The sequence below is a fragment of the Nannobrachium achirus genome (genome assembly GCF_963921795.1).
Source record: "Nannobrachium achirus genome assembly, chromosome: 19".
In the NCBI taxonomy this organism is placed as follows: domain Eukaryota; kingdom Metazoa; phylum Chordata; class Actinopteri; order Myctophiformes; family Myctophidae; genus Nannobrachium; species Nannobrachium achirus.
The window spans coordinates 12,237,246-12,254,221 of record NC_137826.1 but is presented as its reverse complement, the minus strand read 5'-3'; the positions used below and the strand labels follow the sequence as shown (position 1 = coordinate 12,254,221).

Below are 16,976 nucleotides of genomic sequence, written 5' to 3'. Positions count from 1 at the left end.
AAGCGTACACACATTTTGACAATTGACAATTTAAGGACTTTTTAATACCTCTAAAATGACAAATTAAACATTGGCCAAAAGGTCAAATATTAGAGGCATAAATTGTGAAAATAGCCGATCTACATGCTCACAACGCCTCGCAACGCGAGGCGTTGTGAGCATGTAGATCTGCTATTTTCACAATAGATGTGTTATACGAAATGTAATGCCTCAACTCTTAGTGCTCGTCAGGGTGGGGGGTCCCCAGTTAAAATATGATTATTTTGGGGTCACGGCCCTGAAAAGGTTGAGGACCACTGCTATATATGGCCCGCCAGGCCATCTTTGGATACTTTCGACTGCGCTGCATTTCAAAGACAAATATTTGACTTCACTACATTTCTAGGAAGGGGGAAAAGTACCTAATCATATGAAGCTTATATTAGCAGCATCATCTTCTCCAGTTTCTGCAGGCTCTTCCCCTTTATCTTCCTCCTCCTCCTTCTCTTCCTCCTCCTCCTCCTCCTCACCCCCTTCAGCCTCAGGGTCAGTGTCTTGTTCCTTGTTTTGTCCACCTCCACGTTTTGCTTCAGGTCATCTTGTTCCTGCTTCTTCTTCTTCTCTGGTTCCTTTGTGACGCCCTTGTCTCCTTTCCAAAGTCTTCAGCCTCCTTCACGTCAATCTGTTATATTGATTTTGTCGAAGATTTCAAATCATCAATATATATATATATATATATATATACCTGTATATATATATATATATAGTGAAAGTAGCACTTGTAAGCTCACAATGCAGCTATTTTCACTATCATTGATAGTCAAAGTTTAATACAGCATGTACTTTGTAATTTGTACTTTTCAATACTTAAGTATTTTTAAAAGCAAGTACTGAAGTATATTAAGTCGAGTACAGATTTGACTGTGCAACTTTAACTTGTAGTAACATTTGACCAGGAGTATCTATACGTTCACTCAATTAGTTTTAATTTTAATGAAAATGTACAAATATGACCAAATGGACCCATATTTGCACATAGCTCTGGTCCATAGCGTTAGTGGAGTTCTCCACAAACGCTATGGACCAGAGCTAATTTGCACACAGAGATCAATCATGATTTCACTGTGTACAGACTGAAATGGGGGAGGCAAAGGGGGTGGAGAGAGTGAGAAGGGGAGAGAGAGGAAGAAAGAGAGAGAGGTGGCAGAAGCATTGCAAAAATGAAAATGCATCCATTGGGGCAAAATTCATCTTACAGCCAGCTAAGTTCCGCTGTTATGTCCGGATGAGTCAGACATTGAGTCCACTCATAGCTACTGCTGGTAACTCAGAGATAGTCTGCCAGCTGCCTGTGTGTGTGTGTGTGTGCGTGTGTGTGTGTGTGTGTGTGTGTGTGTGTGTGTGTGTGTGTGTGTGTGCGCGCGCGCGTGTGCCTGTGTCTGTGTGTGTGTGTGTGTGTGTGTGTGTGTGTGTGTGTGTGTGTGTGTGTGTGTGTGTGTGTGTGTGCGTGCGTGCGTGCGTGCGTGCGCGCGCGTGTGTGTGTGTGTGTGTGTGCGTGCACATGCACATGCACATGCACATGCGATGCGATGGGCTTGCGTGAGTGTGAATACCCACTTATATGAAGAGTCAAGAGCTGGTGTTGAAATCATTTCTATCTTGCTATGGCAGAGCCTGAACAAATTATTGAACTGAATTTCATCCCTCTGTCTGTCTCCTCTTCACTTCACTTTCTCTAGTTTTAAAACACACATTAGATTCTGATTCTGCTACAAGCGCACAAACACAATATTATGTTAGGGCTTTGTCAAAGTCGATGTTGATACAATGTGTGAAAATGAACTCTTCAATTGTTTTCAGTGTAATTTTCAGAACGTGTCAGTTCTAGATATGGTGTGTGGGCCTGCAGGCGGTCAGGCAGGCGACTGCACTCAATGAAATACAGTGAAACTGTCATACCTGCAGAGAAAAAGTCAATTTTGAAATCACAATGTTCTGGACATGATGTGAAAACCAACCAATTTCAGTCTACTACACAGTAAAATCCTCCGTGTTAAGTTATCAATTTTTAACTCTGACAGAGTAGCCTATAAATGTAAGCAAATACTGTAGGACTACATATCATTTTGGGGGTCCGTGGCGCGAAAAGGTTTGAGAACCACTGATTTTAGAAGGCATCTGTAGAGTGGGCCTCAGGGCTTATGGGCTAAATCAGGGTTCCCCAATTAGTTTTCCCCAAGGGCCGAATTATGTCTAGGGTACCAAGCCGAGGGCCACGGTGGCGTTCCCTCTACTCCAGTGACAGTTCAAATATCGTCGTTGTCGGGTGAAAATCTTGTATGTCCAAAACCGTTCGTTTAGCATTTATCATTTTAAAAAACTATTTAAACTAGTGAAAACAGCCGATCTACAAGCACACAACGCCTCGCACCGCGAGGCGTTGTGTGCTTGTAGATCTGCTGTTTTCACTACTTTTGTGCAACGGCCTCGTATGATGAAGCAGGGCTTTACTTTGCGAAAGAACGTACACATTTTGAGATACGAGGTTTCCACCCGACAGTGACGATATACTAGTGTTGTTGCTGCTCTTATACCACCATTATTACTGGGGATGGTGGGGGCCAGACAGTAGCTGCGGCCCGCGGGCCGCCTATTGGGTAACCCTGGGCTAAATGAACAGGATTTTACGAGGTGACACTTCTCCATCAGTTGACTTCTCTGTTCACCCGCAACAGGTCAACAAGACAGAAGACAAGTCGTTGGAGGAGCGAGGACGCATCATGATCTCCCTCAAGTACAACTCGCAGAAGTCTTGTCTGACGGTGGGCATTGTGCGCTGTGCCCACCTGGCCGCCATGGATGCCAATGGCTTCTCTGACCCCTATGTCAAAACGTTAGTGTACATGCACGCACGCACGCGCTCACACACGCACGCGCTCACACACGCACGCACACGCACGCATAAATTCACACACGCACACACGCATACACGCACACACACACACGCATGCATGCACATGCATATGCACATGCACATGCACATGCACATGCACATGCACAAACACACCCACCCACCCACACGCATACACACACACACACACTCTAACAGTACAATCTTGAGTGTTCATTTAACTCTGTACAAGTGTAACCAAAATGGACCTACAGTATGTGTATTGTGTACACTTTTTTTTTAAATACAAATCGATGAAAACACTTTTTCTTACTGTAAACAAATATAGGAATTAGGAAATGTATAGCATTGCCACCAAAACCAAATCATCCTCAGTCCATAGAACAATGTGGCATGGCACTAAAGGGGGTCATCCATTACAGAACTTTCCAGGACTTCCTTTATCATAATATCACTGTTGCTTGAACATGTTGCAATATTATATTAACATAATAACTGATATGCACAGGCAGATGGAGTCGATTGCAACATCTCGCCACACACAAAATGTTTTTTTTCCAGAATAGATGTTTTTACGAAACTGTATGAAGCTGACATATTTTTGTCAGTCCAATCCAAGGCCGTGAAAAAATCATTAATTTGAACAACAACTAAACAACTAGGGGAAAAAAACATCAATATACGCTTACTTAAAATGGTACATGTTCACATTTTAACAGGGGAACTGTAGGCAGACTCTCCATTCAGTGAATATCAACCACATGAAAGAAACAGACAGCCCCAAGAGTGACAAGTGAATTATGTATCACACCTTTTAACTTTTCCCAAGTTTTTCATGTGGCTGAGTAATGAAATCACAATACATTTTATACTCCATCAAGCATGCCCTGTGAACAAAAGAGAGACTCTTTTTGAAACAGTGGAGTTCAGGGCTTGCAACCATTTTCTAACAGTTTGAGACTGATAGCACCTCCTGGAAGCCTGAAGGACATAGAGACAGATAGTAGATTTACTGGCTGCCACGTATTATGCAAGACCATAAACAGAACGTATTCTGTGTCCAATAGACGAGGGATGGATGGTTTTCCTAAATGCTTGCAGTGAACAAAGAAGTAGACGGTTGTCTGGTTTGTGACTGTTTGACAACTTTGACACATGCACATTTATCTGTCTCCAGTAGGCTACACTGTTCACTTGGGCTGATAACCTTGAATGGACACAAGTGGATAGTGTTTGATAGACATGCCATCAGATATGTCTGTTTACTCCAGTGGTGGAACAAGTATGGTTCTACTTTCTTTCTTTTTTTCTTTTTTTTTCTTCTTTGTTTTTTTACCTAAGTACAATTTACAATTTAGGCATTTATTAGACGCTCTTAATCCAGAGCAATTTACAAGCAAGGAGAGCTGCATGTAATACATCAATACATCAACATTAATACATCAAATAAAAAACGTAAGTAGACCAAGAACCTATTCAGTACATTTAAAAAACAATCAAAACATCAGTAATCTGTACATCGAAGCTACAGTATACACACTATAGCTTCAATGTACGATAGGATGCCAAGTCAAAAATGGCCTGACATCGTTATACAGTAGGCTATAACAATGCTACTGTATCTAAATTACATGTATGGTCATCGAGGGTGGGCTGTGGGCAAGTTCTAAAGTAGCCTAAAAGTATCAATAATGGAATGCAGACAACATGGGTCTTCAACAGGGGGTCCGGGATCCCTAGGGGGTCCTCAGAGTTACTACAGGGGGTCCTCCAAATCTTTGTGTGATAGAAAGTTTATCTTTCTCCTTTTTTACTTGAACCCTAGTGTCCATATTCTGAGAACTTTAGCCAAAAATAGCAGATCAACAAGCTCACAACGCCGTGCGAGGCGTTGTGAGCTATTTTCGGCAAGGGGAAAAAGAGCACACTAAGTAGTGAAAGGTCAAGTTTATCAAGTATTGACGGTTCAAGTGAAACTGACGATTGTGCTGTCAAACAATGAAACTATATGGAATCTATGAAAAGGTTGTGGGGGTCCCTAGCTGCTTCATCTCTCTCTAATCTAAGGGGTCCTTGGCCTGAAAACATTGACCCCTGCTCAACAAGTAAAAGTCTGGTAATAAAAATGTACTTGAGTAAACATATAGTATATTGGTATCAAAACATAATTAAAGTACCAAAAGTAGAAAGTACTCATTATGCAGAATGTCCCACTTCAAGTTTTCAAATGTATACAAATATTTTGAAAATAGCTGTGTGTGTTGGTTTAAAAAAATATGAAAACCAGCTATCTCCATTGGATCCTCAAACTGTCTGCTCCACCAAAGGCGGTGGATTTAGCTGGTTTTACTAACTCCAGGCTCCACACCCTTTTGACCTGCAACCTCATTTTGAGCTTGGATGTCCATTCAGCTGTTCTTATCAATGATGAAAAAAAAAAAAAAAAAAAAACATTTTTACAGTCAATGGAAAAAACCTATGGAAAAAACCTTCTAACTCCACTTGTTGTTGTTTTTTCCCATTTCCTGAAAAAATGAACATTTTGGAGTTAGCTTTTTTTCTGCCCGACAGCATGTTAAATCAACCTGATGAAAGTTTGTTAACTGAAGTGCCTATATGTTGTAGAATGGACAGTACCACAGCACCCTCTGGGGGATGGAATAGTATAACATCTACTGTAAATCAGTGGTGGAAATAAGTGCATTTACTCACGTTTTGTGCTTAAGTACAATTTTGAGGTGGATATTTTTGCAATATTTTATACTTCTAATCCACTACATCTGAGAGACTAATGTTATACTTTTTACTACAATACAATTGTATTAAAACCTTAGTTGCTATATATGTTACTCTGCAGATTTAATTATTATAAAACATACCTGTACATCCTTGCAGGTACCTGAAGCCTGACGAGAACAAAAAATCAAAGCACAAGACTACTGTGAAGAAGAAGACCCTCAATCCAGAGTTCAACGAGGTAACCACAGCTCATGTTACCTTGCAAGTTCAACAGTAAAATGTTCTGAAGAAATGTCAAGGATCCCCAAGATCGAGTCAGTGTCTAAAATAGTTCACAATTTGTCACATAAAATAGGTTTAAAGTGGTTGAGCTGATTTTTATACAAATCTTGCTGGGAATCCCACGGAAGCTCCCCCAAGGACCCCTTGGTCCCCAGACCCCACTTTGAGAACCATTGTGTTATAGCACTAAATCCTGTGCCGAACATCAGTATTACGTATTTCCACAACATTACCAAGTTTTTTTGGTCATAATATGGACGTTCAACAGTCGTTCAAAATTAATTATCTTTGTTTCAAGGCAACCATAACTATGTTTTAGCTGTAGAGGAAAGCTGTCAAGGTTACAGAATATCTTCCTTTCCAGCCAAAAGATGAATCACATCAGGCGCGCAACAACAGGTCACGTCTTTGGAGCTTCAGTTGCCCTCAGAAACCTATCCCTGAAAGATTGGCTGCCAAGCTTGTGTAACACTTCTCAGAAATGGATTTTCAAACCCCCCCTGCATGCGTGTGCTTTGAGGCTGCCAGAAATGCCCTCAAGCGTGAATGGGGCCCTTGGTGCTAGTAGTACAGTGTGCCCTGACCAAGAAGTATTAGAGCGGATGACCATGCGGAACACACACAGGCCACATACGTACTTTGACATTTCGTTGTAGTTGGGTGGAAACCTTGTAAGCCTGTGTCGAAATCCATTCGACACAGGCTATGTCGAATGGATTTCAAAAACCGATCTACAAGCACACAACGGCTCGCATCGCCAGGATTGTGTGCTTGTAGAGCTGCTATTTTCACCAGTTTTGTGCGACAGTCTTGTATGATGAAGCAGGGCTTCAGTTTACAAAAAGACATACACATTTTAAACTTGGAGAAACAAGGTTTCTGCCTGACAGTGACGATTTCCTTTGACATTCTGCAAGTGAGTCCTTTACCCTTTCCTTTACCCTTTCCTACAAACACTGATGCCTTCTCCCAAAGAAATCACTGATGTTGGGTGGCCGCTCGGGTGGTTTAGGGGTTTATAAGTTCCTGCCCACCACAATTGGTCATGTTTGCAGGAGGGCGATTTCTGTCACTGCACTATAGACACGTTGGTCGGAGGACTTGTCAAGTGGGCAGTGAGACTATAGGAACAGTGATGTATACCTGTACATTTCTTTATGAATGAATCTTTACCTTAATTTGCACTGAACTGACTAAAAAGATGTCTGTTTCATACAGAACTAGGTTCAAAACATAAATTCTGGACACCACAGTAACTGTGCAAACACCATTACATTCTCCTGGAGAGGAGGACTCCTCAGTGTGAGGTGAAAAGAAGCAGCATTGATGTTATGTGTACCGGAGACACACGACTGTCTGTGTTTGTCTCTATTACCAGGTTTAATGAACCTACTGCAATCTAACGTCCTGATTGCAGGGAACTGCAATACGGGAACACTAGACCGTAACATTGCATAATAGTTGACTCTTCAATCTTCATTGTGTAGCTACATCTAAATGCAATAAGAAATAGTTTTTTACAATAGTTGCAATTGCAAAAATATTTTAGTCCAAGTGAAGAAAGAGTGAGTGTGAACTTTTTGGGTATCTCTATAGCATTCACTGGTTTTTGGTGACAACAAGCTTTAACCACTTGAGTCCTAGCATCCCAATTCTGGTGGGAACGTCCGCAGAAAATAGCACATCTATAAGCTCACAGTCACAACACGTGAACTTGTAGATCAGCTATTTTCACTATTAAATAGGGATCCAGTGGTTAATTCAAAAAGTTTTTTTAGGGGGGATAAACGCTTGGATGTTTTTTCATTTTGTTTTCCTTCTTAGGAGTTCTCTTATGACATCAAATATGCAGACCTCACCAAAAAGACCCTGGAGGTGACAGTGTGGGACTATGACATAGGCAAATCCAATGATTTCATAGGTAAGCAATGCTAAGCATGTGTCATGTTGTTGGCACAAAACATACAAAAAGGTGTGTGCATGTTAGTCACCTGTTACGCCAACCTTAGCTACTGTAACCTGCCTCTGTGCAACCGCCATATAGGCCTACAGCAGGGTTCCCCAATTAATTTTCCCCAAGGGCCGAATTATGTCTAGGGTACCAAGCCGAGGGCCACAACATTGCAGGGGACAACGGTGGCGTTCCCACTACTCCAGCGACAGTTCAGATATCGGGTATTGTCGGGTGAAAATCTTGTATGTCCAAAACCGTTTGTTTTGCATTTATCATTTTAAAAAATATTTAAACTAGTGAAAACAGCCGATCTACAAGCACACAACGCCTCGCATCGCGTGGCGTTGTGTGCTTGCAGATCTGCTGTTTTCACTACTTTTGTGCGACAGCCTTGTATGATGAAGCAGGGCTTTACTTTGTGAAAGAACATACAAATTTGGAGATACGAGGTTTCCAACCGACAACAACGATATACTAGTGTTGTTGCTGCTCTTATACCACCATTATTACTGGGGTTGGTGGGGGCCAGGCCGCAAATGGCCCGCGGGCCGCCTATTGGGGAACCCTGGCCTACAGTATTTACTATTCCTATATCACAAACAATGGGCTATGGTGGGAAGCACTTTTCTTATGCTGTCAACCAGTGTATGTGACGACGCATTGTGAGCTTGTACATCCGCTATTGTATGACGAAATATAAATCAGGCTAATTAGTCAATGCGACTTTTGTCACCGAACACATCAGGATGCAGTGACTGTGGGCTCTTGTGTCAGGTTGGATCTTGGCTGTGATGCGATGAGCCAGACCACAAGCCGAGGTGGCCTGCTAGCTCACATTGATTTCACATCTCACAGTGAGGTGTAGACAGCAATCCAATTTTGATTAAACCCAGGCCTTTCGTCATCTTCCTGCCACGCATTCAGTTTGTGGTCAAGTAGGTCAAGTTACAAAAGGTTGAAACAAAGCCTTTTTATCGTCGTTTGTTGGGTGAAAACCTTGTATGTCCAAAACCGTTCGTTTTGCATTTATCATTTAAAAATGATTTAAACCGGTGAAAACCGCCGATCTACAAGCACACAACGCCTCGCACCGCGAGGCGTTGTGTGCTTGTAGATCTGCTGTATTCACTAGTTCCGTGCAACAGTCTTATGAAGAGACAGGGCTTTAATTTATGAAAAAACATGCAAATTTGAAACTTGGAGATACAAGGTTTCTGCTGGACAGTGACGTTATGTGCCTTTGACTTAAGGCAGAAGTTTTCCTCAGATTGGTGTTAAATTATCAACTTTTATTGTGTAACAAAGACATCGAAATAGATTTGTACAGTATGCCTCCGCCAAACCAGCTGCCGTTTACACCTGTCTGTCCCTGTGCAGACTCATATAGTGATTGAAGACTTTATGGAATGGAATGAACGTGTTATATGAGGTCGCAGTGACCGTGCCCTTTGACCGCCCATACTTCAAATCATCCCGTGCCAAATGTAATGAAATCTCCTCAAGGCTTTCCTGAGATGTTGCACTAACAACAATTGGAAAGACATGAGTTCACACAGCGACCTTGACCTCTGACCTTTGACCACCCTACTTCTAATCAGTTCATCCGTGAGTCCATGTGGACCTTTTTGTGCCAGATGTCATGAAATTCCCTCAAAGTGTTCATGAGATATTGTGTTCTCGAGGTTGGGACGGACAGATGTACAGACAGACAGACAGACAGACAGACAGACAGACAGACAGACAGACGGACAGCCCTGAAAACATAATGCCTCTTGCCATAGCTGTGCACAGCTGTCCACAGGCAGAGGCATAAAAATGTATCTCATGCAGTGGTGTAAAGAAATTAAGTACACTTGAGTAAAACTTTTAGGTATATTTTCTGCCGTATTTACAATTCTTTACAATATTTACCACACTTCAAAGGAAAATCTTGTACTTTTACTCCACTACAATTATATGTAAAGTTTAGTTACAGTTATTTTGTAGATTTTGATTATTATTACAAAACACACAAACCACTTCAGCCGCATATTATAGCCTTACACTGTATTTTGGGCCTTTGAAAATAGCAGATCTACAAGCTCTCAATGCGTCACATCGCGACGCATTGTGAGCTTGTAGATCAGCTATTTTCAAAAGATTTTGGTACTTGTGAAATGGGACATTCTGCACAATGAGTACTTTGATACTGATACTTTTGTACTTTTATTCAAGTAAATCTTTAATACGGGACTTCGACTTGTACCAGAGTATATCTACAGTACATTGCACTGATTGCAGTATTGATACTTTTACTTAAGTAAAGCATGTGAATACTTCTACCAACCACTGATCTCATGGACCTTGTTATGAAAGGTCAGCGTGGCAACAAACAGAATTTGAAAGGTCACCAATGGCCATGTTAAGGGTAGACAGCGCTACCCTCCACTGTTCGAGGACTGTTCTCTCCTCAAAGCATGTGTGGTAGGCTATGAGTCACTGCCACCATTACATTAAAAAAAAAATCGAATCCTAATCTAAATACCGTAATAAAACAAGAAGGCTCCTTGTGCAGTGTACATACACTAACAGTTGGCTATACCATAGCTGAGCTCTTATCTGAAGTATCCGATCATAAAAGTCGCATTGAAAAGACAAGTGTAGGCTACTCATGGCCACGGTATAACCCTTTGATTTATTGTATGCATTTGTGCACTTTAGTCTTTAGCGAGAGGTTGATTTCACAACTGCAATGTTTGGTGTTCTCCTTGTGCCTTATTTCCACAGGTGGCGTTTCTCTGGGCATCAATGCAAACGGGGAGCGGCTCAAACACTGGTTTGACTGCCTCAAAAACAAAGACAAGAAAATTGAGCGTTGGCATACGTTGACCAATGAATTGCCTGGTTCAGCGTTCAACGACTAAAGCCCCACCATTTATTGTCCAATCAACTGGCCCCTACCTGGATGAAGCAGATTCTGTATAGGACCACGGCCTTGATGTCTTATTCCTCGCAGCTCCTCTTAAATGTGTTCTATCCAATCCAGGCTGGCCGTGAACTGTGCTGTGACCAATGCCCCCCCGCCCCTTGTGTAATCCTCTATAATATCTACTGTATAGGGCTTGTCTGAATCAAAATAGCAGAAATCTTATGTGTTTGTTCAACAAAAGCATCACATATATAATAGGGGTTGCACAACACCTGCTTTTTACAAAATAGACCAAGCTTGTTGCCCACTCAAATCCTGTCAGACCGGCTTGGGAAATCGAGTCGGGGGAAGTCAATAAGGTAAAATGCTCTCCGCTCCCTGGACAGCTATTACTGAGGTGCTCTTGAGCAAAACACTTAACACTCTATTTCTCCAGGGGAGCTTCCCAGTGGCCAACAGTAGAAGACCTTCGCAGTGTGAAGTGTGAGTGTGAAGCAGGGTATTGTTGTAAAAAGAAGCATTCGTGCTTACTCAACTTTCCTGGCTAAATAAAATGCTTTCAAGCAAGGCAACATAAAGGCAACATAGTCATTGTTATAGGAGCTGTAATGTTGTGAATTGTTTTCAACATGCATGATGCATGAAGTCAAACCAAGTGTCGATATATGAAGCCCTAAAAAAAAGAGTTATACATGAATGAATGAAGTACGATTACTGTCAGTTTGATAGCAAAGATATTACATTAATATCTTTTGTATGAATCATGCCACTCAGGTCTATTTTGAACTTAAATGCTACAAAATCAATCTATTTGACACAATGTGCAGAAACTAAACTGCCTTCAAATAGTATTGCAATAGTAAGTGTAGATGTTGCATGCTATTAGTGCAAAACAAAACCTTGAGCAAGGTACATGACAAAACATGGCTAATATGACTATTTGTCTTGTGAAGAACTAATTGATGCTTTGGACTTGACTAGTAATATTTTCTGTGCAACCCCTAATGTATAGTGTGCAGCCTATACTAAACCCAAAGTTTACACTATGGAAAATGTGTTTTCACGAATCCTGCTGATTGCATTTTCAACTGAACTGTGGAAAACATGTATTTATCTTAAAAGGGCAGACTTTTAACATATAGAAAGTTTACATCAGACTGCTAAAACAAAAGCATCATGTAATGTTTACAACAGCCGCTCTTGCTGAAGTTCAAGTTTGCTGCTGAAAGGGCAAACAAGCTCTCGTTAACGTCGTGAGAGGAGTCCGGCTGCGGCCTGTAGCACCTCAAACCCCGGCCACTCATGCCACAGCAACCTCCACCTCACAACGGTTGGTTGAATGACCACTTTTCTGAACCAAAAACACGTTTCATTCATATAAACATTTCTAGATTCTGCATTGCGGAAAATGTCGACTCAACCCAGTCCACGTGGAAATTATAACCCCGCAGGTGTAATCTAATTTCCTTAATTTTCAAGTGCTATTTGCAGAGTTGCTTCAGAACGCGGCCATTGCACCTTCTTTTGCTGTTTGCTTCTGTCGGCACACTTCCTTGTTTCAAAGCCAACATTTCTATTGAGTTCAGAAAGGTCATCATTCAATATGCCCGTGAATGTAGAAACAAAACCGGGGCGCAGCGTCGTGGGTACAGTTTGAGGGGCTGCGGCTTGCAGGGTGCTACAGGTTGCAGCCGGACCTTATTGTGAAAGCTGTTGCAATAGTTCCGGCCTGCATTGTAAGCTTTACTTGGATGGATAAGGGTTGAATGGATGAATTCTTAGCTCTGTATGTATGTTGTTAGTATCCTGTAGCATACACATTATGTTCTTTGAAGTATTTATTTTTAATGTAAGCCACTCCATTATAAGTGTATTTTGTACATTTAATCCCCTCTATACCATAGTTAATCCACTGAGAATGTGCACCTTAGTGCTCTGTGTTGTTGATATTGTTTATGCATTGTTCAAAGGTCTTTGCTTGGACACATATGATGGAACAGAGACAATTGAATTTATAGCTCAACAATAATACATTGGGCTTTATAAATAAGATTGTATACCAGATCATATCTATATTTTTACTTGGCCTCCTAGTAGGCCTTTACATCATTTGAATGGCCTCACCTGCTGTTTGGCTTCAGACCTGTACTAGTGATGTTAATTATACAGTTTGATACCGTCTCATGACCTTTGTTAAGGCTAATTTATTTAGCTTCACACCAATGTCACACACTGAAACTAGCTCATCTTCAAGCTCACAATGCATCGTGGTACGCAACCAAGTATAACAGGCCCTTTATTTGTCACCCCATTTAAAAATGTCCATAATTCCATGCAGCATTCATAATTCCTGTCAGACCACTTTTCTAAAATGCAGTACTGTATGTCTATATTGTTGATTTGTTCATCTGTACTTACATGCAAGACAAGTATATGCCTACTGCTATTGTGCGCTACAGTTTTGTCTTTGTGGCTGACAGGATTTCAGAAAGACATTACTAATTTAATTTGAAACATCAGGTGCCACAGCACAGTGACTAACGACCTTTGGAGACCCCCAAACAATAGGTATTCAATTGCTTTTTAAATACTTACTATTATCTCAGCTATTGTTTAATTATTAGCATAGCTCTATTTTTATTGTATTACTACTATGACTGAGAAAAGGTCACATTACATTGTCTGTGAGAAGGACTTAAAAAATCAATGGTATTAGATATTCAAAGCAGGTGGGGGCAACATTTATTACTTCAATCATGAGCACTCATCAGCTTACTCCAATGGCTAATCACTGCACCCATTTGAATAAGCCTTACAGTCTCATATATGGACAGAATAACGTTATGAGGCACAAGCTGGATATGAAATCTTGGGGTGCATCTCTCCATTCCGACATGTCTCCTTTCCGACAGATACTAACCCTATCTCTTACCCTAACCTTAACCTCTATGGAAGTGTTGCCACTCCGACAATAAGAAGTCACTGTCGGAGTGGCAACATGGTGGTGGTGTCGGAATGGAGAGAGCCCCCCGAAATCTTGCTGGGAGTCCAGTATACCCCTTGAGAATATAATGGCCCCTCTTTCTCCTGTGATATACAGTACTATTAATACAGCCAACGTGATATTTTGTAATCTGTCTGCCTTTGTACGGAAGCTCAATATGATGAAAAAACAAAAACAAAATGCATGCATATGTTCTTGGTTTGTCATGAGATGACTTTGCCTAATGTTTGATACTGCTGTTTTTTCTGTAAAACACAACTGCGTATGCTATATGATAATGCTACAAGTCAGTCTTTATTCCAGGACAACATTTTGTACCTTTGAAGAATATTGCATTGCCTGTTGGGCTGTATTGACTATCTGGAAGCGTGACTTGATGTTAATTAAATACTCTCCTTTGTTTTGCTCCTTTTTAACTCAGCGATTGTTTGCATTATTCTGGTGGTTTTCTGTAACGAAAACAAATGTGCTCAATTACTTACTGTACATCTTAGTCTTGCACCAAATGGGAAGGTTATTTTTACATAATATGTATATCAGAATTTATGTCAGCATTTAATTCTTGATCATTTCTTCCCCAATGGTGCAAGATCGGCATGCATACACTGTGTGACATTTATTAACGGCTGTGTTAACAGTGTAAGGCTGGAATAGGCATAGAGTAGCCTAGCACAGCTATAGACTCTATCTGCCATTCCTAAAACAATTTTGTCTGGCTATGCCAGACATCACGCTCTGACATCACGCTCTGACATCACTGTGATGTCAGGGGAACCACACTAACAGAATCCCTTTTATGCCCATATATGGAGTTCCCTGATGTCATCAATATTAAGCCCATATCTAACAGTATAGTACTTCATATATGGTATACCGGTATATGCAGAGGCCACATTGGCCACAAAGACAGATGGCCAAGACAGCCCATATCTGTTAGGCTGGTGCAGGTTCTACAGACAGGGATCTCCATGTATGGGCATAAAAGGGATTGTATGTATGGTGTCAGATGTCAGACGTCATAGGAGTATGAGCATGACGCTGAGTAAGGCTCTCACAGCATATCTCTGCATACAGTACATGGATCTCCATACATGTATATGGGTACCAGGGGTCTCCATATACCGGTATGGGTAACTGGTCCGATATACATCACTGGCCAGATGGCCAAGACATGGCGCGACCTAGGTCACTTGTCGCCCTGAGGCATCTTACTGTACTACGGTAGTTTTATAGTTGCTCATAAGAATGTTGGTGAAGTTCTCAGCTTAGCACACTGATTAATGTATATAGCTTCATGATTTTGATTTAATGAGCATTATAAATAGGTGAATAGAAGTATGGGGATGTATGTGCTCCACATAATTTTTCCATACCCGTTGGAAGATGAGACAGACATCACCCGGTGCATGCGTGACCCATGCATGCAGAGACTCTCTCTTCACTGCAACATTCCTTACTGTGAGAGAGGTGTGTGTGGGCCCGGGGCTACAGATCCCATGGCCTGGAGGAACGGACCGTAACCCTGACAACAGGCTGTAGTGTTGAACAAAAGTGGTGAAGAAACGCTAATAAATAGCTTGAATTTGGGAAAAATGAAATTCGGGCTCCGTCACCGTGTGTATAATGCTAATGGCCAATGCCATGTTAAATTTGGGATCAGTCGCTGAAGCGAGTGAATAGATAATGCATTGTGTGACTGACTGACTGACCTACTGACTGACCTACTGACTGACCTCTCTAATTATAGTATGGATAACTCAAATGTCAGAAAGCAGATAACTTCAGGTTCAATTTATAAACAAGGATGTGTCATCACAGTAACAGCAACGCCATATAAAAGGCTAAACCCCCCTGGGCCATGCCCACTTTCTTTTATGCCTCCGAAGGAGATCTTGTGATGTATCTGGATTCAGGAGCCATGACTTCCAAGTTGACGTCCCCAGGCCACGTACGGCCATTTCAGTTTTTTCATCATATAATAATAATACAATACACTAATTATTACTAATACTTGTAATGCATAGTTACCGGTATGTACATGTAGTGAGAAACAAATATTGGTTTGAGCAAGACTAATGATGACCTCTGGATGTAAATCCTCCTCCTTCCACCGTGGAAAACGTTCATCGTGATTTGCCTGTGGTGGTGCTAAAGGAAAATGTATTATTCATCATGATGCATTACATCAGGAATCAGAGGAGCAACCAACGTGCAGGTGCATTGATTCTGAGACTGAGCTGGGACATCCTGAGGAGGAGGACAGTCCGGATCTTCACAAAACGCAAATCATGGTGATTGAAACAAGGCTTTTAAACTAGCGACAGGAACCATAAAGTATTTATGACAATGTTTATTAAGGTAAGAAAATCAAATGTAAAAGTTCAGGGGAAATGAATGGAATCCTATGGAGAACATGTTGCTTCTGGTGCCAGAACAGCGCAACTAGCGGCCAATCATAGGAACGTTCAGCTCCGTGTTTGCTTCATTTTAAATTGGGACAACTACACCCCTGGGTCATTCTAACATAGTCAGGCTTTTGGGTTTTTCACCCCAGACAGTTTTCAAGTTGCTTGATTCAGTATGAAGTTCCAATAGGTTTATATCGTCGCTGTCGGGAAGAAACCTTGTATCTCCAAGTTTCAAATTTGTATGTTCTTTTAAAAGTAAAGCCCTGCTTCATCGTACAAGGTCGTCGCACAAAAGTAGTGAAAACAGCAGATACACAATTGTGCTTGTAGATCGGCTGTTTTCACTATTGTTTAAATAATTTTTAAAATGAAAAATGCCAAACGAACGGTTTTGGACATACAAGGTTTTCACCCGACAACGACTATATACTACTGTAGGTAGTCAGATCAAATAGTACTGAATCAAGCAAATTAAAAACTGTATGGGGTCCTCACAAAAGCATAAGTATAGTATAATGTTAAAATGACCCCAAACATGAAATTTCCCTTTAATTGTGAGACATCAATGATTTCTTAAATGGTGACCCTTGTAGTGCCCCAAAATGTTTATGTTTCGCAGATGAGTTCTCTATAGTCTCCTACAAGTAAAATTCCCTATAGGGAGTAAGGAGTAGTGAATGTGTGAGTGATTTCGAATACAGCCCCAAAATCCTCAGAGCTAATAAGAGTGTATGGAACCAAATTGACCTGTAATGGTCTATTTGGTTACATGTATTCACTTTCAGAGAGTA

At 41.2% G+C, this 16,976-nt stretch overlaps 1 protein-coding gene across 1 annotated transcript in view; it reads left to right on the top strand.

Annotated features, from left to right (window-relative positions):
- doc2b (double C2-like domains, beta) overlaps positions 1-10,768 on the top strand; it is a gene marked incomplete at both ends in the record, with an annotated part of 177,156 nt that extends 166,388 nt beyond the window's left edge. Inside the window, 4 exons of the mRNA XM_080748791.1 lie at positions 2,715-2,872; positions 5,786-5,867; positions 7,736-7,832; positions 10,632-10,768. Coding sequence (XP_080604917.1) covers positions 2,715-2,872; positions 5,786-5,867; positions 7,736-7,832; positions 10,632-10,768 — 474 coding nt within the window. The remainder of the gene's footprint in view (positions 1-2,714; positions 2,873-5,785; positions 5,868-7,735; positions 7,833-10,631) is intronic.
- Between the last annotated feature and the right edge of the window lie 6,208 nt (positions 10,769-16,976).